This window comes from Aplosporella prunicola (assembly GCF_010093885.1).
Source record: "Aplosporella prunicola CBS 121167 unplaced genomic scaffold K452scaffold_26, whole genome shotgun sequence".
Classification (NCBI taxonomy): Eukaryota; Fungi; Ascomycota; class Dothideomycetes; order Botryosphaeriales; family Aplosporellaceae; genus Aplosporella; species Aplosporella prunicola.
Window position 1 is genome coordinate 351,446 of NW_022983554.1, and position 15,757 is coordinate 367,202.

Genomic DNA, 15,757 nt, shown 5'->3' on the forward strand with positions numbered 1-15,757 from the left:
AAAAAAAAAAAAAAAAAAAAAGCAAAAGAAAACTCTCCGACGGGGAATCGAACCCCGGTCTCCCGCGCTTGCTACCAGCAGATGCTAATGACAAGCGGAAATCATCACCACTAGACCATCGAAGATGTAGATGCTGTGCATCTGATGGTTGAGGTTGTTTCTACAAAATGGAACTTTATGGGAGGTTTATTTTTGGGGGGGTGAAAGGGTATGTGTGGTTGGGGTGCAGTAGCGATCACCCGTCAACTCTACTCAACTCAACTCAACTCATCGTTGCACCTAGTTTACCTACCCTACCTATCTATCTACCCATCCACCCGTCCATCCATCCATCCCGCACACCCCCTCACCATCCACCGCGACGGGCTAGGCTGGGGCTGTCGTGTCTTGCGTGTGGTGGGTGTGGAAGGTGCAAGGTGGGCAGGGCAGGGCAGGAATTATCACGCGCGTGGGCGGGTGGGCGGGGAAGGGAAGGGAAGGGGAGGTGTTGAGTTGGGTTTCTGTTGGTGGCCGTCGTGCCCGCTGGGGCTCATCACTTTCGCGGCCGTGGTGGTGATGATGGACATGATCGGCGCGATTTGCGAGCGAGCGAGTGAGGAGGGGGCCGCATGCAGCGCAGCGCAGTCGTCGAATCCAGGAAACGCGACCGGGATGACGTCGATCGCGACGACGACGACGACGACGACGGCGGCGGCAGAGAGGAGGTCCTCACATCGTTGAGACAGCGTTATCTACCATGGGCGATCAGGAGGTGGGAAATCAGCCAGATGGCGGCAGGTGGGGAATCAGGCAAGCAGCGAGCTTGCAGTTTGCACGAGGGTCGAGGGTTCGGTGGAGCTCGCAGGTCTCGGGAGCGGGACGATCGGCTGACTAAGTGGGGCGGAGGAGAGGAAATCAAAACACTCACGGTGCATTCCTCGGCTGCGTAGATTGCGTGGCGTAAGAGAGATCTTGTTGTTGCTTGTTGTTACTTATCGCGACGACGACGACGGGGACAAGGCTCAAGGCTAGCCTCCTGCCCGCCTGCGCCGCCGCCGGCCTCTCCCCCCCTGCAAAAGCCGCCGGAGCTCTCCCCAGCTCTTCTTCTTCCTGCCTCATCCATCCATCCCATCCACTCACATCATCTCTCTCCGCTCTCCGCTCTCCACTCTCGCTCACGACCGTCACTCGCTCTTCCGTCCCTGCATCGGCCCACGACTCGCTGCACGCCCGCACCGCCATGCTATAGCGCCCACACCACACCACCACCATGGCAGACCAGTACATCAGCTTCTCGGGCCTGCCCGCCTGCGCCCAGCAATGCGCCGTCCTGACGAGCGCGCGAGCCGGCTGCGTGCCCACGGCCGCCGCCGTGACCAACCAGGCCACGTACAACAGCTGCTTCTGCCAGAGCGACTTCCTGGCGCCCTTGAAGGCCGCCGGCGCCGTCTGCGCCGACGTCTGCACCGCCACGGCCGACCAGACTGCCATCCAGACGTGGTACGCCAGCTTCTGCGCCAATGGCGGCACCAACAACAACAACAACAACAACAACAACAACAACAACGGACAAACCACCACGCTCACGACTAGCGACACGGCCGCCACGACGTCGGACGCGGACGCCGGCGCTAGCACAGCCGGAACCTCGTCCGGGAAAGGCAGCACCTCCACCACCACCCACCACCACCACCAGAGTTGGTACGCACCTCGCGCCTCGACACGCGCCTCGACACGCCCCCCGCTCCCGCTAACCTAACGCTCCCGCAGGATCGCAACGCACTACCAATGGGTCATCTTCCTGATCGTCGTCTTCGGCTCCATGATCCTCATCTCCATCCTCGGCGTGTGGTACAAGCGCCGCCGCCGCGCGCGCCGCGACCTCCTCGGCGCCAACCTCGCCGCGCACGGCGACGCGCCCGTGTCGGCCGTCCCACCGCCCTTTCTCCCGCCCCCCATGGCCCAGGCCCACGCCAGCAGCACGCTGAACTCGACCGTCGACCTGTCTTCCGGCGGCGGAGGCGGCGCTGCAGAAGCAGGAGCCGCAGGATCAGGAGCAGCCGTAGCAGACAACGGCCCCTCCTCCGGCCGCGGAAACCCAATGCGCCCGCGCCGCCGCAGCAACACGCTCACGCCGCGCCAGAGCAACACGGACCTGACGGGCACGACGGCAGGCGCAGGCGCGGCAAGCACGCCCAGAGCCAAGGGCCGCGTGACGGAGATGACGGGGGCGGAGGCGGGGGGGTCGAGCGCCAGCCTAGGCACGGGTGCGGGTATGGGCGCGGCCGACGGCTGGGGCGGCCTGGCGCAGGAGCGCAGCGCGACGGCGTCGCCTGTGTCTGCGTCGGCGTCGGCGGACGGGAAGGTGCGGCGGAAACTGAGCAAGCGGCAGGGTTGACGGGGGTGCGTGTGGTTGCGCGTGTGTGCGCATGGGGCCTGATGAGTGGGTTTGGGAGTCCGGGTTATGGCGTTTGGTATGTATGGCGCGGTATGGTGCGGTATGGTATATGGTACCGTCATCTTTTTCTTTTTTCCTTTTTCTTTTTCGACGCGGGGAGGGAGGTGGTTTGAAGGGAGAGCGCATGATGTGTGTGTCGGTGCTGTCGAGACGAGACGAGACGAGTCCAGTCAAGTCAAGTCCAGGCGAGGAAGGGAAGGGCAGGAAGGGCAGGAAGGGCATGAAGGGCAGGGCCGTTTTCTCTTTCTTTCTTTCTTTCTTTCTTTCTTTCTTAGGATGAACATTTAAGGTGGGGATATCAAAGGTGGGATATTAAAGATAGGGATATTAGTTACGTAGGTCGTAGTGCTTAATCGGTAATCGTAGTATACTTACATCGACTTATCGACTTATCTGGTGCAGGGATGGGATGGGGTGTGGCATGTGTGTGAGTGTTGAAGTCGAGAGGGAGAGAGAGAGGGAGAGAGTGAGAGAGAGAGAGAGTGTGTGTGTGTGTGGATAGCGTTGCATCAGAGGCCGCTTGCGTCTTGCGTCTTGCGTCTTGCGCCTAGAGCTGCGTGCGAATATTAAATCAACTCCGGCTTCAGCGACTTCAGGCTTCGGCTTCAGCTTTACCTAGTTTCAGCGACAGCTTTAACTTCGGCTTTGACTTCGGCGACTTCAAATCTCGGCGACTTTATAAGCACGGCACGGCACGTTGGGCAGGTATATTAGGCAGGTAGGCAGGCAGGCGTCTATCGTCTGTGGATGTCGGGAAGAGGGGAAGAGGGGAAGAGATAGGAGGGAGGAGAAAAGGGGAGGAAGACGGGTATATCTATCCTTGTATTACTTTTATTTTATAAAAAAATAAAATAAAAATAAAAATAAAATAAAATCAGAAAAACAAAAAAATAAAATTAGAAATATATATATATATATTATATTTGTACAAATATTCCCCAAGCACCTTGTCCACACTCTTGAATCCGATACCCCACCACCCACATACAACCCTAACCCCGATCTAAACCTCACTCCTGTCTAAACCTTATCCCCGAATAAACTTGACAAACACAACTATAACCCGCTCAGCGTAGTAGCACAGCCGTAAGCAACGGCTTACCTACTGCGCCAATTAAGCCACCTGCAGGGCTAAAAGATAGATGGGGACGAGAGCGATTTGCAATCGACGCTCTGGCTTGGCATACCTAGGTATGAAGGCGTGTCACGTGGGGACGAAGGCTTTTATGATAGTATGGTATATAGTGCAGCGCAGGGCGTCAACATCAGCTTTATTAATAGCTCAGACTTAGATTTCAGCTTCGACATCATCAACAGCTTTAAATTTTATAAATATACACACATAGACATCCTTCCCTCCCTCCTTCCTTCCTTTTAGATATCCACCCCCCTCCCCTCCACTCCACTCCAAACACACCACAAAACCACACGCCCTGTATACACACGTACACACACGCACAAAGCCTCCCAGTCCAGTCCCAGGATATTACTTACTACCACGCTCACGCTCATCAGCCAATCTGCCCTGCTGTGCCCCGCTATGCACACCCAAACCCGCACCCCGCTTTATCCAAGCAACCCTATAACCAACCCCCAACCCCCTACTCCCGCCGCCTAACAACAATATTCGACCCCGTACTCAACGATCTCGATCGCGGCCGCCACTGCTGGCGCCTCCTCGACTTAGACCTAGATCTAGCGCGTCCTCTCCGCTCCTCAGCGCCAGATACCGCGCCATCAACGTCCGTGTCGTCACCGTTTGTGTGGGTAGCAATGCTAGTTTTACCGGCAGCACCACCCATCACCCGCGTGCTCCGCCGCCGCTTGGCCGCGCGCTCGCTGATGCCCTCGTCGCGCTCGCGCTCAGTCTCCCACTCCGTCTCCCACTCGGTGACGGGCTCCGGCGGCGCCGGCGCTCTAGTCGCCGCGACGTCTGTATCTGTATCAGCGTCTGCGGCTGCGTCTGCGTGGGTGATTGAGGGCGCAGGCGACAGCGAAGGCACCCGCCGCCGCTGCTGCCGTTGCACCTTGCCCGGCGGCGAGGGCGGCGGCGGCGTCGCAGACATGTCGCAGAACGACTGCGAGCGGAAGCGCACGGCGCGCCGGTAGCCGATGACGTCGAGGCACTTGCCGACGACGACGAGGATGTCCGAGGGGGAGCGGTCGCGCGAGGGCGGGACGGGCGGCGTGGGCGCCGGCGGGAGGTTTTCTTCTGTTAGGGGCAGGATGGCCGCCGCGTCGGCCGGGGCGGGCGGGGACGTGGCGGCGTCGTCGTCGTCGTAGTCGTGGCCGATTTCGATTTCTGGTGCTGCCATTGACGGATCCCTCCGCTCTCTTGCTTGCGCCCCCTGCCTCGCCTCCTCCCTGATATCAACAAGGTCGACCGAGCACGCGCTCGACAGCGGGCTCGACGGGTGGCTCGACGGCACCACTTCCTCGGCCCAGCTCTGCACAAAGTACATGGGCGCCATAGGTGCATTTCCTTCGCGAGACCACGGCGGTGCGGCCGAGGCTTTGCCAGCGGGCGCGGTTGCCTCTGCCTCGGGCACGAACGGGCCGGCCTCAGGACCAAGTCCCGCATCTTCCGACTGCCTCGGGGCACACGGGACCTCAGGGAAGACGAAGCGGAAGGTTCCCGTAGTTTCTGCGTTGTTTTCGTCGGCAGCGATGCCCACTTGCTGGCTCTCGGGCTCAACAACAGGCGGGGCTGACGGTCGATGGCGCTCAGATCCCGGGGTGCTCGCGCGCCCTTGCATTGCGGTTGCGTCGGCGCTCTCTCCGTGCAGGCCGGGCTCTGGTAGACCTCTCGCAGCGGCGGCTTCGGTGGCATCTGCTGCATCTGTCGGAACTGCTCTAGCTGCGCTATCCGGGAATGGGGAGCCCGTCGTCCCCTCTTCCGAAGGACCCCAGAAGCCCAGACCGGGGTCTTCCTGCGCGGTCGCATCGTTAACGGCGACGAAAGTGTTTGCCCGCCGATCATCGTCCCGCGCGTGCTCTTCCGGTGGCATCCTGTCGTCGTCGTCGGTCGAGCTCTGGACATTGCTGTCCACGTCCGGCATGTCGAGAACAATCTCCTCCGGTCCATCCTCGACCTCCACCACGTCCCAATCGTCGCCGTGATCGTGCGCACCGCCTTCCGCCCCCGATCCATCTTCCTCGTCCCCGTCCACGAATCCATCGAACCGGGGCGTCGCAACGACAATAACCGAGCCCGACCTCGAGCTCCGGCCGCTCCGGCTAGACGCCGAGCTTTCTTCCGTCGTGGTTATAGGCGACGATACCTTTACTCTCAACGGAGGCGGCAGAGGCTCGTCGGGATCATCGTCGCGCTTCCGCTTCTGCCCGCTGTTGGGCTCGGCAGGCACAGGGCGAGGCTTGCCTGGCTCAAATCCGGCCCCTGGCCGAAGCCCAAGCGCAATCCGTACTACCCACCTCTGGCACTCCTCACAGAGCCGATCGCCATCTGCGGAACAGTCTGGGCAGGATTTTCTCCCATTTTCATCCGCCTGTTGTGGCGGGATCAAACTCGCAGCGAGTTGTTCCTCGCCGGCCACTGGCAAGGGAGGCCGATCGGCGGACGAGCCCTGCCAAAATGGATCATGAAACTCAGCAATTCGATCAATCGCTGACTCGGGCTGACTATCACCCACTCTTGTCATTCCCTCGTCACCTTCAGTAGCATGAGGCCGCCCCGAGATCGCTGGTTCCTGACGCGACGGCGCGGAACTCGTTTGGTCCAGTTCCCTAGGGCGGCCATGGTCCGCAAGGGTTTGTGGAATGAGGTTGTCTTGTTCTAAGCCGCTTTGATTCCATTCGGCAGGCCAATCTTGCGGCAGCGGTGGCTGTGCTGGCCTCGATCGTGACCTTGGTTGCGCTGGTCTTGACCGGGACCTTGATTGCGCTGGTTTCGATCGTGATCTCGGTTGTGTTGCTTTAGACCACGATCTCGATGTTGCTGAATTTGAACGTGCTTTCTTTGACTGCGCCTTTGCTCGTGCCGGTTTGGCCTGCGTAGGTTTTGGCTGAGGTGCGGGTTGTGGCGGTTCCGGCTGTACGGGTTCTGGAATTGTTTGTGAAGCAGCTCCTTCCGTTTCCTCGCGATTCATATCACGACCTTCAGTCAGCGGGATGAACAAACCGTCTTCATCGGGCGTGTCGTCTGCCGCCGTTATATCGGGTAATTGATCATCATCATCGTCATCTGCCATGCCCTGCGGGTCGTCCAACTCCATCTCATCATACCGTGGATAATGGACGCCGTGGTTCCGTGAGGACTCCGCCGATCTGACGTCTTGAACTGATGCAACATCCCGAAGTGGAATAGTTGCGGTTTGCATTGCGGAATTTTCTAGCACTACCGTCCTCAACCCTGCCAATGTCATTGCAGCAGTCAAGTCTCCGCTGTCTGTAAACCTGTCCTTGTGACCACTGAAAGCCGGCTTGGGGTCCGTTTGCGTGGCCGCATCCGTCGTTTGAGGTGGCAAACGTGCAGCTTCCATCGTTTGCGCAAACCTATCGACATAAGCTCGCACGGGTCCTTGATGACGCTTCGAGGCTAAATCTTGCGGTTCGTATCTTTCTGCTTGTTGCCCAGCGGTCGTTGCGGGATAGGCCGTGATGGGATCTTCGTACGGGTCCCAGCGATCATCGCTCTGGCCGTCATCTTCGACGTTCTTCTGAGCAACCTTCGAAGGATTTCCCGACATAAAGGGACTCAAACTGGCGTACTGTGGCGTGTGCCAGAGGAGATGTGGAAGAATAGGCTCTGTCGGCGGCGTAGGCGCATCGAGTGCGGGCGGAGCAGAAGCAGCGCCGATTCTTTCGCTAGTAATACCAAGTGATTCTCTCGGCGCAACAGGCGACTGCTTAAACGATGGACGATACACATCAGCACGACCAACGGAAGGTCGCGGGTTGGCCTTGCGGCGCTCAGAAGCCCGCGACGGTGTTCTTCGATCTTCGTTCTCCCGAAAGCTGCCTCTCTGCAAATGTGAGTGCCGCCTCGCATCGGAGTCAGACTGCGGGTTTTCACCCAACTGCCTTTCGGTGACGTTGTGGAATCCCCTATCAGGGTGTTCTCTTGGAAAACATCAGCAATCGCCACAAGCTCAAGGCGCATCAAACGAACCTCTTGTGTGATTCCAGCTGCCATTCATGAGCGAAACTGAGCCCACAAGGTGGGTAAGCTGTGCAATGGAAAAGGTTCCGCGTAACTTCATGAGGAGCGCTTGCGCCGACATCCGACATTGTAGAGCTCGGCCGTTCAGAAGACGAGGGTCGTCGTTGTACACGTGGATCTCCGCGCGCTGCTCTTGCGCGATTCGATTGGTTCGCCCATGCCACTGTTGCTGCCGTCTGGTGGTGCTCAGCTCGCGAGTGTCGATCGAGGCCTTCCTGGCTCAAACATATCATTCCACAATGGCATTTCAAAGGCTGTATATCGGTGTATGTCGAAGATCGCCTAGTAAAAGGTCAGATCTGACCATCTCGAGCGCCCCATTAAACCGTACCTCCGAGAAGTGGCAACATCACGCGGCGCCAAATTGTGAGCCTCTCCTGGTCTGTTCCCCTCCGTATCCGCAAGTATGGGGTCAGAAGCTGGCGCGACCTCGCTGGAGGATTGGGCTTCCAAGAGAGCTTGCAGAAAAGGGTGCTTGGGCCTGCTTGCGCTGGCCGGACGATCGGATGGAAAAGGAAAGGAATCTCCTCGACGACTGACGGATCCCGGAGGGCAACTAGAAAGGGTCGTTTGCGTCCGCGGCTCGAGAGGAGTTAGTTCAGGCAGCCCCGATGCATGTATCTCTTCCCTCATATCTCTTTGGCGCTCACCTGCCGCCAAACCAACGGGATGTCGGGAGGTCTTTCGCGAGCGGTCGAGTGAGGGACGGGTAGGTGGGCTTGCTGCAGGACGGAATGGTACGACGGCAGGGAGTGTTGGTCGTGTGGAACAGTGGAGAAGCCGTTGTTGGGCGCGAGCTCAAGGTGCGGAGAGAGCGAGGACGGGACGTTGGCAATGGATCCATCCGGGAGGCGGGAAAGCGAAGAGGATGGGTGCATAGACGAAACGTCTAAAGGCCAGTTAGCGACAAAGTGAATTGAATAAGAAGCCCGAGCTGGGCCATGGGCCCCTTGGAGAGGCCACATGGTTGCGTAGGGCGCGGTTGGGTGTTGTTGCCATGGGCTTTGGTGTGTGCCCGAGCAGACAAACGCACCGTTTGTTTCTGAGCACGCGCGGAGCCGAGAGGCTGGGCATCTGGATGGCCACCGCAGACGAGCGCAACAGGGATAGATCAGGGGCGCGGGTTGCGACAAAGCAACGTTCGCCAGGCGGGGATGAAGAAAGAGACGGCAGACATCTTGACGCCAGAACGCGCCGGGATCGCGGCGAACGAACGGGCTTTGGGCTGGCGCTGGCGCTGGCGGGCGCGCGGGGAAGGCGCCGGTCGTCACGTGAAGACCATCACGTAACTGTTGATGACTAAGGCGAGATTACTAACACGATATTACTAAGCCTACCTTCCATCGCTCCTACCCGTTGTTCCCCGTGCACGCTCCCCAGATGTACGCCGCCCAACTGCCCGCCACCAGCGCGCTCAGCGCCCCGAAACACCCCAGACTGACCCGTCTGTTGCGCTCGCCCCGCTCCTCCTCGAACCGCTCCCTTTGCGCGTTGATCACGTCGCCCCGCCGCAGCCGCTGCTTCTTCGTCCACTGCAGCCGGCCCAAGTCCACCTTGAACCACCCCGTCACCAGCAGCCCGCCCGCCACGGCCACCGATGCCGCCGCCAGAATCACGTAGACGATGACGACGCGGTCGTAGCTGTTGTCGTCTCGGTCCTGTATCGCTCCCGTCACGATCCGAACTATAATATTCATGCTGTTGTTCATTTGGATCTTGGCTGCGTACGCCGACCCGAAGACCTCCTGGTGCCACATGGCCGTGCGGATCGAGTCGATGATCACCGTGGGGCCAAAGGTCGATGCGATGGCGTAGATGCCAAACGCCGCCCCCGTGCCCGGTCTCGTTGGAGCCCAAGTGACGAGCACCATGGCCAGCAGCATGCCCGAGCCGCAAATGGACAATAGCGTCAGCCGGTTCCCGAAAAGGTCGACAAAGGCGCCGATGCATGGCACGAGGAAGAACCCTGCGTACTGCGACAGCGCCGAATACCACCCGGCTGTGACGCTGGAGATATTGAAGCGCTGCTCGGCCAGCTCCGTCGAGTTTTGCGAGAAGACAAGGGCGCAGCTCGTCTGGAAGAGAGAGAAGAGCAATGTGCACCAGAAGGGCCAGGGCAGCTGCAGCGCCTTCTTGACCTCAAACTTCTTGTTCTTCTCCGTCAGCCGTTCGCCGGTCGCCGGGTCCGCGTGCCCCGTGTAGAGCTTGTTGGCGTAGCGCGTGAAGAACCAGAAAATGAGGGTCGCGACGTTGGTGAACAGGTTCATGAAGACGCTCGTCCAGAACACCCAGCTGAAATCTCCCGTCTTCTTCGCGATGATGTTGGCCGTCGACTTGCCGACGAAAGAGCCAATCTTTCCGATGCCCAGCTCCAGGCCCAGCGTCGATGCGAAACCGTGATTCGGCGCAAACCACGAGCTGAAAACCTTGTATTGGGCGACCTGTGTCGCGATGTCGCCGAGGGCTGCGACGACCCTTCCGAATATCATAAACTTGAAAGACCGGACGGTGGCAGCGGCAGCGATCAAGATGGAACCGACTGTGAAAAGGGCATTTCCCCAGAGCATGGCACCTAGTCTCGTTAGCCATGTTCGAAGAAAAGCCCGCAAAACGACCACATACCCGCTCCGCCGACCCGATCAGTTGCCAGGCCGCTGAACATGATCAGGACCGTGACCATGAAGTCCTCACTGGCCTCTAGCAGCGCGAATTTCGTGTTGTCGATGTGGAGTTCCTATTGCGGCCGTCAGTGCCATTCGACGCAAGGTAGTTGAGCAAATTACCCTTTTCAGCGTCTTCTTCATGGCCCCGGTGACACCGCTGCTCCAATGCGCGCCGAAACCAATGGCCGAAACCATCAGGACGGACAGCAGCTTCATGTACAGCGGCACATGAGTGATTTCCGTCGCGCTGTTCGCATCTGAACCGTCAGTGGTCGGCGACACCTCCACCACATCCTGAGTTTTGATTTCCGACAACTGAGGAGACACTAGCTCCGCATTAGCATCCCTCTCTTCGATTGAAGGCCCCATAGCTTCTGTGGTGGTGACAGCGCCGGACAAGCCCAGAACCAGATGATCAGATAAGATGCGCGCCCACCCAGCTTTTGTACCGCACCACTTCGGCCCATCACGATCTACCACCGGGGCAAGTACTGTCTACGGCTCGCATCCGCCCAAACCCACAAGCTCTTCCTTGCTCCTCACAGCCCATGTGTGGGTCATGGTCAGGGCCGCTGGGTGCTGTCGTTCCGTGGAAGCGGAACTGGGTGTTAATCTTATTAATAGCCGGGCAAAAATCTTATCAGATCCACTCTCGCGTGTCTCGGCCGCTTTGGTGCCGCCGCCTTGGCAACGGACGTCTACACGCATGACTCGTCGTGCGGTATCGGCGAATGAAGGCGGAAGTTCTTAAGGTCTGGATGTTGAAGATCGTTCGAGCCGAGTCAAATGGTGCGCGTGTGGTCTTTTTCCGCTGAAAATGGAGACATCTCGGCATCTCGGCTGACAACTGAACATCGCGGGCGATCTGCGCTCCGCAGCCCTGAATAACTACTTGCGGTAGGTGTTTGCAGATTACCGTGAGCAACGTTCAAGGATGGGGCAATCGATCTGGTCACCAGATCCAGGTCTTTTGCTGCGAGGTTGACTGACTGTGCTGTTGTACTACCTACACGCCTTTGCAACGTACTTACCGGTTGCCTTTTGGTTGAGTGGAACCTCAATACATACGTGCGATCACGCTGCCTAGCTAGGGCACTATTGCATCCGCTATGCGTTACTGTCAGAAGTGTACGCTGCGTATATCGCTCAGCTCCGCTTCTACCACGACTGCAAGGGTAAGAATTTGGTCAGTATTGCTTTTGTCTTTGCTTTTTCTCGTCTTAATATATGTACTCTTACGTTCATCATCCCATCTATGTAAGTCATACTTTCCAGCAGATATAACGCGCGCATCAGCAGGCTGCATCTCTCATCCATCGTGCCATCCGTCCCAGGAAATCCCTTCCAACCCAACTCGAATATACCGCACCGCATCACACCACACGGCAGCGCTGCGCAGAGGTTGCCTGCGTTATCGTACCACGGTGCGCGATCGGATCGAGCGAACATGTATTCATGTACGTCCCTACATAGGTACATGCGGCCCGGAGGACAACGACGCAAGGGAAACACAGCTGTGACGGAACGTGCCAAATACCCGCGGTCAGCTGCGCGTGGTCCAGCGTCGCAGGCTACTGGCCGCAGGCAGCATCCACCCGCTCACTGCCTGCCACGCACGCAAAGCGCTCACCGGCCAAGCCCGCCTGCCCTCCATCACTCCCGTCCGTGACACCCGTCCGCCCGACCACCACTGTCTTTGCTCCAGTGCGCGGCACAGGTCATGACTGGCGGCCGGCCGGCCGGCTTCTGCTGTAGGTCGTGCGGGCCCTTCCGCCGCCGCCTGGCGTCGCACCGCGTCTGCCTTCCCTGGCTGGCTGCTAGTTGGGCTGCGCGCGTTGCAGGTACGACTCGCGCCTCCAAAAATATCCCTGCGCGCGGCGTTCGTGCATGTGTGTATGTGTGAGAGTGTGGCTTGGACGGCGGGGCATAGTAGCACAGCGTCGACGCTGACGTGCAATGCGCACTCGACTCTTACGGGCTGGCGCAGACTCGAGCCCGTCGCACCGCCACGTCGAGAAGCCGTGCCAAACTGTCACAGTGTGGCAGACAAAGGAAAAAGGAATCCTGGTGCAGCTGTCGCGTTTTGTGATTTTTTTTTTTTTGGTGCTGTCTCACTATCGATTTCCGCCCTCGCACGCTCGCTGAATGCACTGTGTAGCCTCCCCTATCAATACTGCTGCCGTCGCTACAGAGGATGCCCATTACCATTACGTTACTTGCGTGTTTGCTTCAACCACTGATGGATGTCTCGAGCGGTAAGGCGCGTCGGCCAGTCTGTTGGTCTCACAGCTATGCTGCTTGACTTGGTGGCTGGCTGACTGGCTGGCGCGCAATACCAATGAGACAAGAAGCATTAGAAGGCGCAAAGCCATTAAGAAATTAAGAAATAAGAAATAAAAACACTACTAGCAAATAAAAAAATCGTAACACGTCAATGTCGTGTCAATGTCTCATCACATCCCATACATCATCATCAACATCGTCAATGAATGCAAGCACATGCATCATTCTTCATCATCGCATCACCTCATCAGCTCATCACCTCATCACCTCATCACACCAAAACAAGCAGCGCGCCAACACCCAACGCGCCACTCACAGCCAGCGCGGACGCGCGCTTGCCTGCGTGTATCACAGCGACGGCGCCGCCCCGACTGCTCACGGGGGTGCTCGAGGGACTCGCTCCGCTGCCGCTGCCGCCGCTGCTGGTTCGCGAGCCCGTCGACAGCGTCGTCCCGTCTGTTCCTGTGGCGCCGTTGCCGCCAGGTCCGGCACCTGTGCCTGTGCCGGAACCTGGCTCAGAGCCAGCGCCGGAGGTAGGGTTTGAGCCGGGGGCAGAGTTCGTACCAGAGGCAGAATTTGAACCAGAGGCAGAGTTTGAGCCGGAGCCTGAGCCGGGCCCAGATCCGGAGTCGATGCCTGTGGTTGCGGCCGTGACGTCGCCGCCACCGCTGCTGCCGCCATTGCTGCTGCCGCCATTGACGCCACTGCTGGCACCGCCGCTGCCTCCAGACGTTGTGTCTGGGTTGCCGTTTGAGTTCGACGGCTCAGCGCCTCCGTCTGAAGTAGGGTTGGGCGGCGCCACGGTGTTGCTGCCTGCGGGCGCGGTCGGACGGTCCCCGTCTGTGTTTGGAGCGGGCCCCGAAGGGTTGCTGGGCTCGTTGCCTGTTGGGGGTGGTTGCGGTTCTTGCGTCGCAGGCGACTCAGCGGGCGGTGGTGGGTCCTGGTTCGAAGGGCTTGGTTCTGTTTGACTTGGCTGCTGTGGCTGACTGGTCTGCTTGGGTGGCTGAGGTTGCGCGGATGTCGGCCTAGCCGTGGTGGGGTTCTGTTCCTGAGTCTCCCTTGGTACACTGGAAGTCGGGCTCGGTTTCGCAGTAGTGAGCAGAGGCGGCGTGTAAGCTACACTTGTCGTGTGTCCGTAGGGTGGATCGAGTTCACCACCTTGAGCATTTGGGAAACATCTTGCCCACGCAGGCTCCTCCTCGAGCACCGTCCTTGGAATGGCAAGAAGCGGCGAGCAAGGATCAATGTTGAAGTCATCTGGGTTAGCGGAGGTGGAGTCATTCCCTCCGGCAGTTTTTGGTAAAGCGGGGATGCTGTACGTGTTGGTAACTGGAGAGCAGGACGCTAATTGTGACCAGTCAATCTGCTTCGTTATCTTGGACCAGTGTGTCGTGGAGTCGTGTGGGTTCGTTATTATAAAAGAATAGAAAGATATAGTGCTGACATCGTCGGGCGCCATGGCATAGGTTTTGCCGGTGATCGTCTATGGAGAAGTTAGAGTGGAACGACATATTTCAGGTTGGACTACACACCTTTCCGACGGGTCGTGTACTTCCGTCGCAAACCTCGAATGCGGCAAGCTTGCTAAATGCCAGAGATACGCTGGAATCGCTGGCTAGCGCGTTAATGAGTCGGAAAGTCTCGGCTGTCAAGGTGCACTGGTCCGCAATACAAGCGGAAGAAATCGGGATGAACGAAGAGAATCGTGTGGTCATCGTCGTGAAAGTTGAAGGGGGTATTGTGATAGATGGTGTCGGCGTGGTTCCGCTGCTGGACAGCACTGAGGAAGAAACCGTGACAATTATCGAGGTCTCAGTCAACACACTACTGAATGGTGGTGACGTCGACGATGTTTCACTACTAGACAACCCTGAAGATGAAGGATTGGTTCCAGTAGTAACGCTTGGACTGCTGGACGACGAGACTGAAATTGTAGGGGATGATGTTAATGTCTGGACCGAGGAGGGGTCTGGTGTAGATAGAGGCGTAGTTGTTGTGCTGGAAGGTGTGTTAAACGAAGGTGTCGGTGATGTAGTGCTTTCAGATGAGGGAACATCAGAAGCCGGAGTCGATGATGGTATAGAAGGTGAACTTGAAGTCACTGAATCGCTGGGTACGGTTGGAGGCACAGTCACTGTCGGAGTGCTGACAGTTATTACACTCGACGACGAAGGCGGTGACGTGGTAAGCGTCGTTGATGGAACATTCGGGATCGTGGGTGTTTCAGTGGTGAGGATCGATGTGGATTCTGTAGGAGTGGAAGTAGATAGTGTTGAAATGGTAGAACTGGTACCACTCGACGATGGTGGAGACGTTGTCGTGATAACTGTATCGGGCGGAGTGGTAGTAGTAGTGACAGTGATTGGGGGTGGCACTATTTCTGATGTTGTAATGGTCGTGGGAATGGTACCACTCGACGGTGTTGCGGAGGTTGTCGTAAGAGTTGTATCGGGCGGAGTGGGAGTAGTAGTGACAGTACCTGGAGGTGGCACTATTTCGGATGTAGTAATGGTCGTGGAAACAGTAGGATTTGGAGTGGTAGTATCACTTGAAGGTGAAATGGGGGAAGTAGGAGGAGGGGCTGGACTAGACGACGAAGACGGGCTCGTTGTCACTATTGGTATAGTTGTTGGCGGGATAGTAGCCGTCGACGGAGGCGGTGCAGTGGGTGTTGTTGGTACACTGCTGCTGCTGGGTGAAGATGGTGATGAAGACGGTACAATCGTAGATGGTGGTGGGATTAGAGTGATTGTGGTGGGACTAGTCGGAGTACTAGTTGAGATGGTAGGAGAGCTACTAGGAGTAGTGGTAGTGGTGAGGGTAGTAGTAAGGGTAGTAGGGGTAGTAGTTGTCGGAGTAGTAGTAGTTGTCAGAGTAGTAGTGGTAGTAGGAGTAGTAGTTGTTATCGGAATAGTAGTGGTAGTAGTAGGAGAGGTAGGAGTAATGGAAGAGGTGGGAGTAGTAGTCGGATTAGTAGTTAGAGTGATGGTAATCGGAGTAGTAGTAGTTGAAGTAATGGTAGTTGGAGGAGTAATTGGAGTAGTAGAAGAAAAACTGGGAGAAGTAGAAGAGAGGCTTGTCGGCGGGCTCGTCGGTGGGCTTGTTGGTGGACTTGTTGGCGGGCTTGTTGGTTGACTTGTTGGCGGGCTTGTTGTCGGCGTGCTTGTTGTCGGTGTGCTTGTTGTCGGCGTGCTC

General features: G+C 57.9%; 5 protein-coding genes and 1 non-coding gene across 6 annotated transcripts in view; 1 reads left to right on the plus strand and 5 right to left on the minus strand.

The window, feature by feature from the left end:
- Positions 1-32, minus strand: part of K452DRAFT_291267 (uncharacterized protein) — a 636-nt gene extending 604 nt beyond the window's left edge. The window contains exon 1 of the mRNA XM_033541144.1: positions 1-32. The gene's annotated coding sequence lies outside the window, so the exon portion shown is untranslated.
- K452DRAFT_t137 lies at positions 33-125 on the minus strand. Its single transcript has one exon. It is a non-coding gene; the product is annotated as a tRNA-Asp (tRNA).
- A 989-nt stretch (positions 126-1,114) lies between these two features.
- Positions 1,115-2,650, plus strand: K452DRAFT_291270 (uncharacterized protein). The gene is made up of 2 exons (XM_033541145.1): positions 1,115-1,680; positions 1,750-2,650. Exons 1-2 carry the CDS (start codon positions 1,250-1,252, stop codon positions 2,375-2,377), a joined length of 1,059 nt encoding a protein of 352 aa, XP_033393645.1. The 5' UTR covers positions 1,115-1,249; the 3' UTR covers positions 2,378-2,650.
- A 1,388-nt stretch (positions 2,651-4,038) lies between these two features.
- On the minus strand, positions 4,039-7,684 carry K452DRAFT_301646 (uncharacterized protein; the record flags this gene model as incomplete). The annotated part of the gene is made up of 2 exons (XM_033542479.1): positions 4,039-7,516; positions 7,566-7,684. The coding sequence occupies 2 exons, from the start codon at positions 7,682-7,684 to the stop codon at positions 4,039-4,041; spliced, it is 3,597 nt and encodes a 1,198-aa protein (XP_033393646.1).
- Positions 7,685-7,941: 257 nt separating this feature from the next.
- K452DRAFT_97120 (uncharacterized protein) lies at positions 7,942-10,783 on the minus strand. The gene is made up of 5 exons (XM_033547374.1): positions 10,400-10,783; positions 10,239-10,350; positions 8,970-10,188; positions 8,650-8,915; positions 7,942-8,505 (listed from the first exon to the last, which is right to left on the minus strand). The coding sequence occupies exons 1-5, from the start codon at positions 10,646-10,648 to the stop codon at positions 8,246-8,248; spliced, it is 2,106 nt and encodes a 701-aa protein (XP_033393647.1). The 5' UTR covers positions 10,649-10,783; the 3' UTR covers positions 7,942-8,245.
- A 2,050-nt stretch (positions 10,784-12,833) lies between these two features.
- Positions 12,834-14,277, minus strand: K452DRAFT_301648 (uncharacterized protein; the record flags this gene model as incomplete). The annotated part of the gene is made up of 2 exons (XM_033542480.1): positions 12,834-14,045; positions 14,095-14,277. 2 exons carry the CDS (start codon positions 14,275-14,277, stop codon positions 12,834-12,836), a joined length of 1,395 nt encoding a protein of 464 aa, XP_033393648.1.
- Between the last annotated feature and the right edge of the window lie 1,480 nt (positions 14,278-15,757).

Excerpts from the sequence above, each read along its gene's own strand:
- K452DRAFT_291270 (XM_033541145.1), top strand. The coding sequence starts at position 1,250 with ATGGCAGACCAGTACATCAGCTTCTCGGGCCTGCCCGCCTGCGCCCAG. Across the intron at positions 1,681-1,749 it reads CACCACCACCACCAGAGTTG|GATCGCAACGCACTACCAAT; the intron begins GTACGCACCTCG and ends ACGCTCCCGCAG.
- K452DRAFT_97120 (XM_033547374.1), bottom strand. The coding sequence starts at position 10,648 with ATGGGGCCTTCAATCGAAGAGAGGGATGCTAATGCGGAGCTAGTGTCT. Across the intron at positions 10,189-10,238 it reads TGATCGGGTCGGCGGAGCGG|GTGCCATGCTCTGGGGAAAT; the intron begins GTATGTGGTCGT and ends TAACGAGACTAG. Across the intron at positions 8,916-8,969 it reads GCGTGCACGGGGAACAACGG|TCATCAACAGTTACGTGATG; the intron begins GTAGGAGCGATG and ends ATCTCGCCTTAG.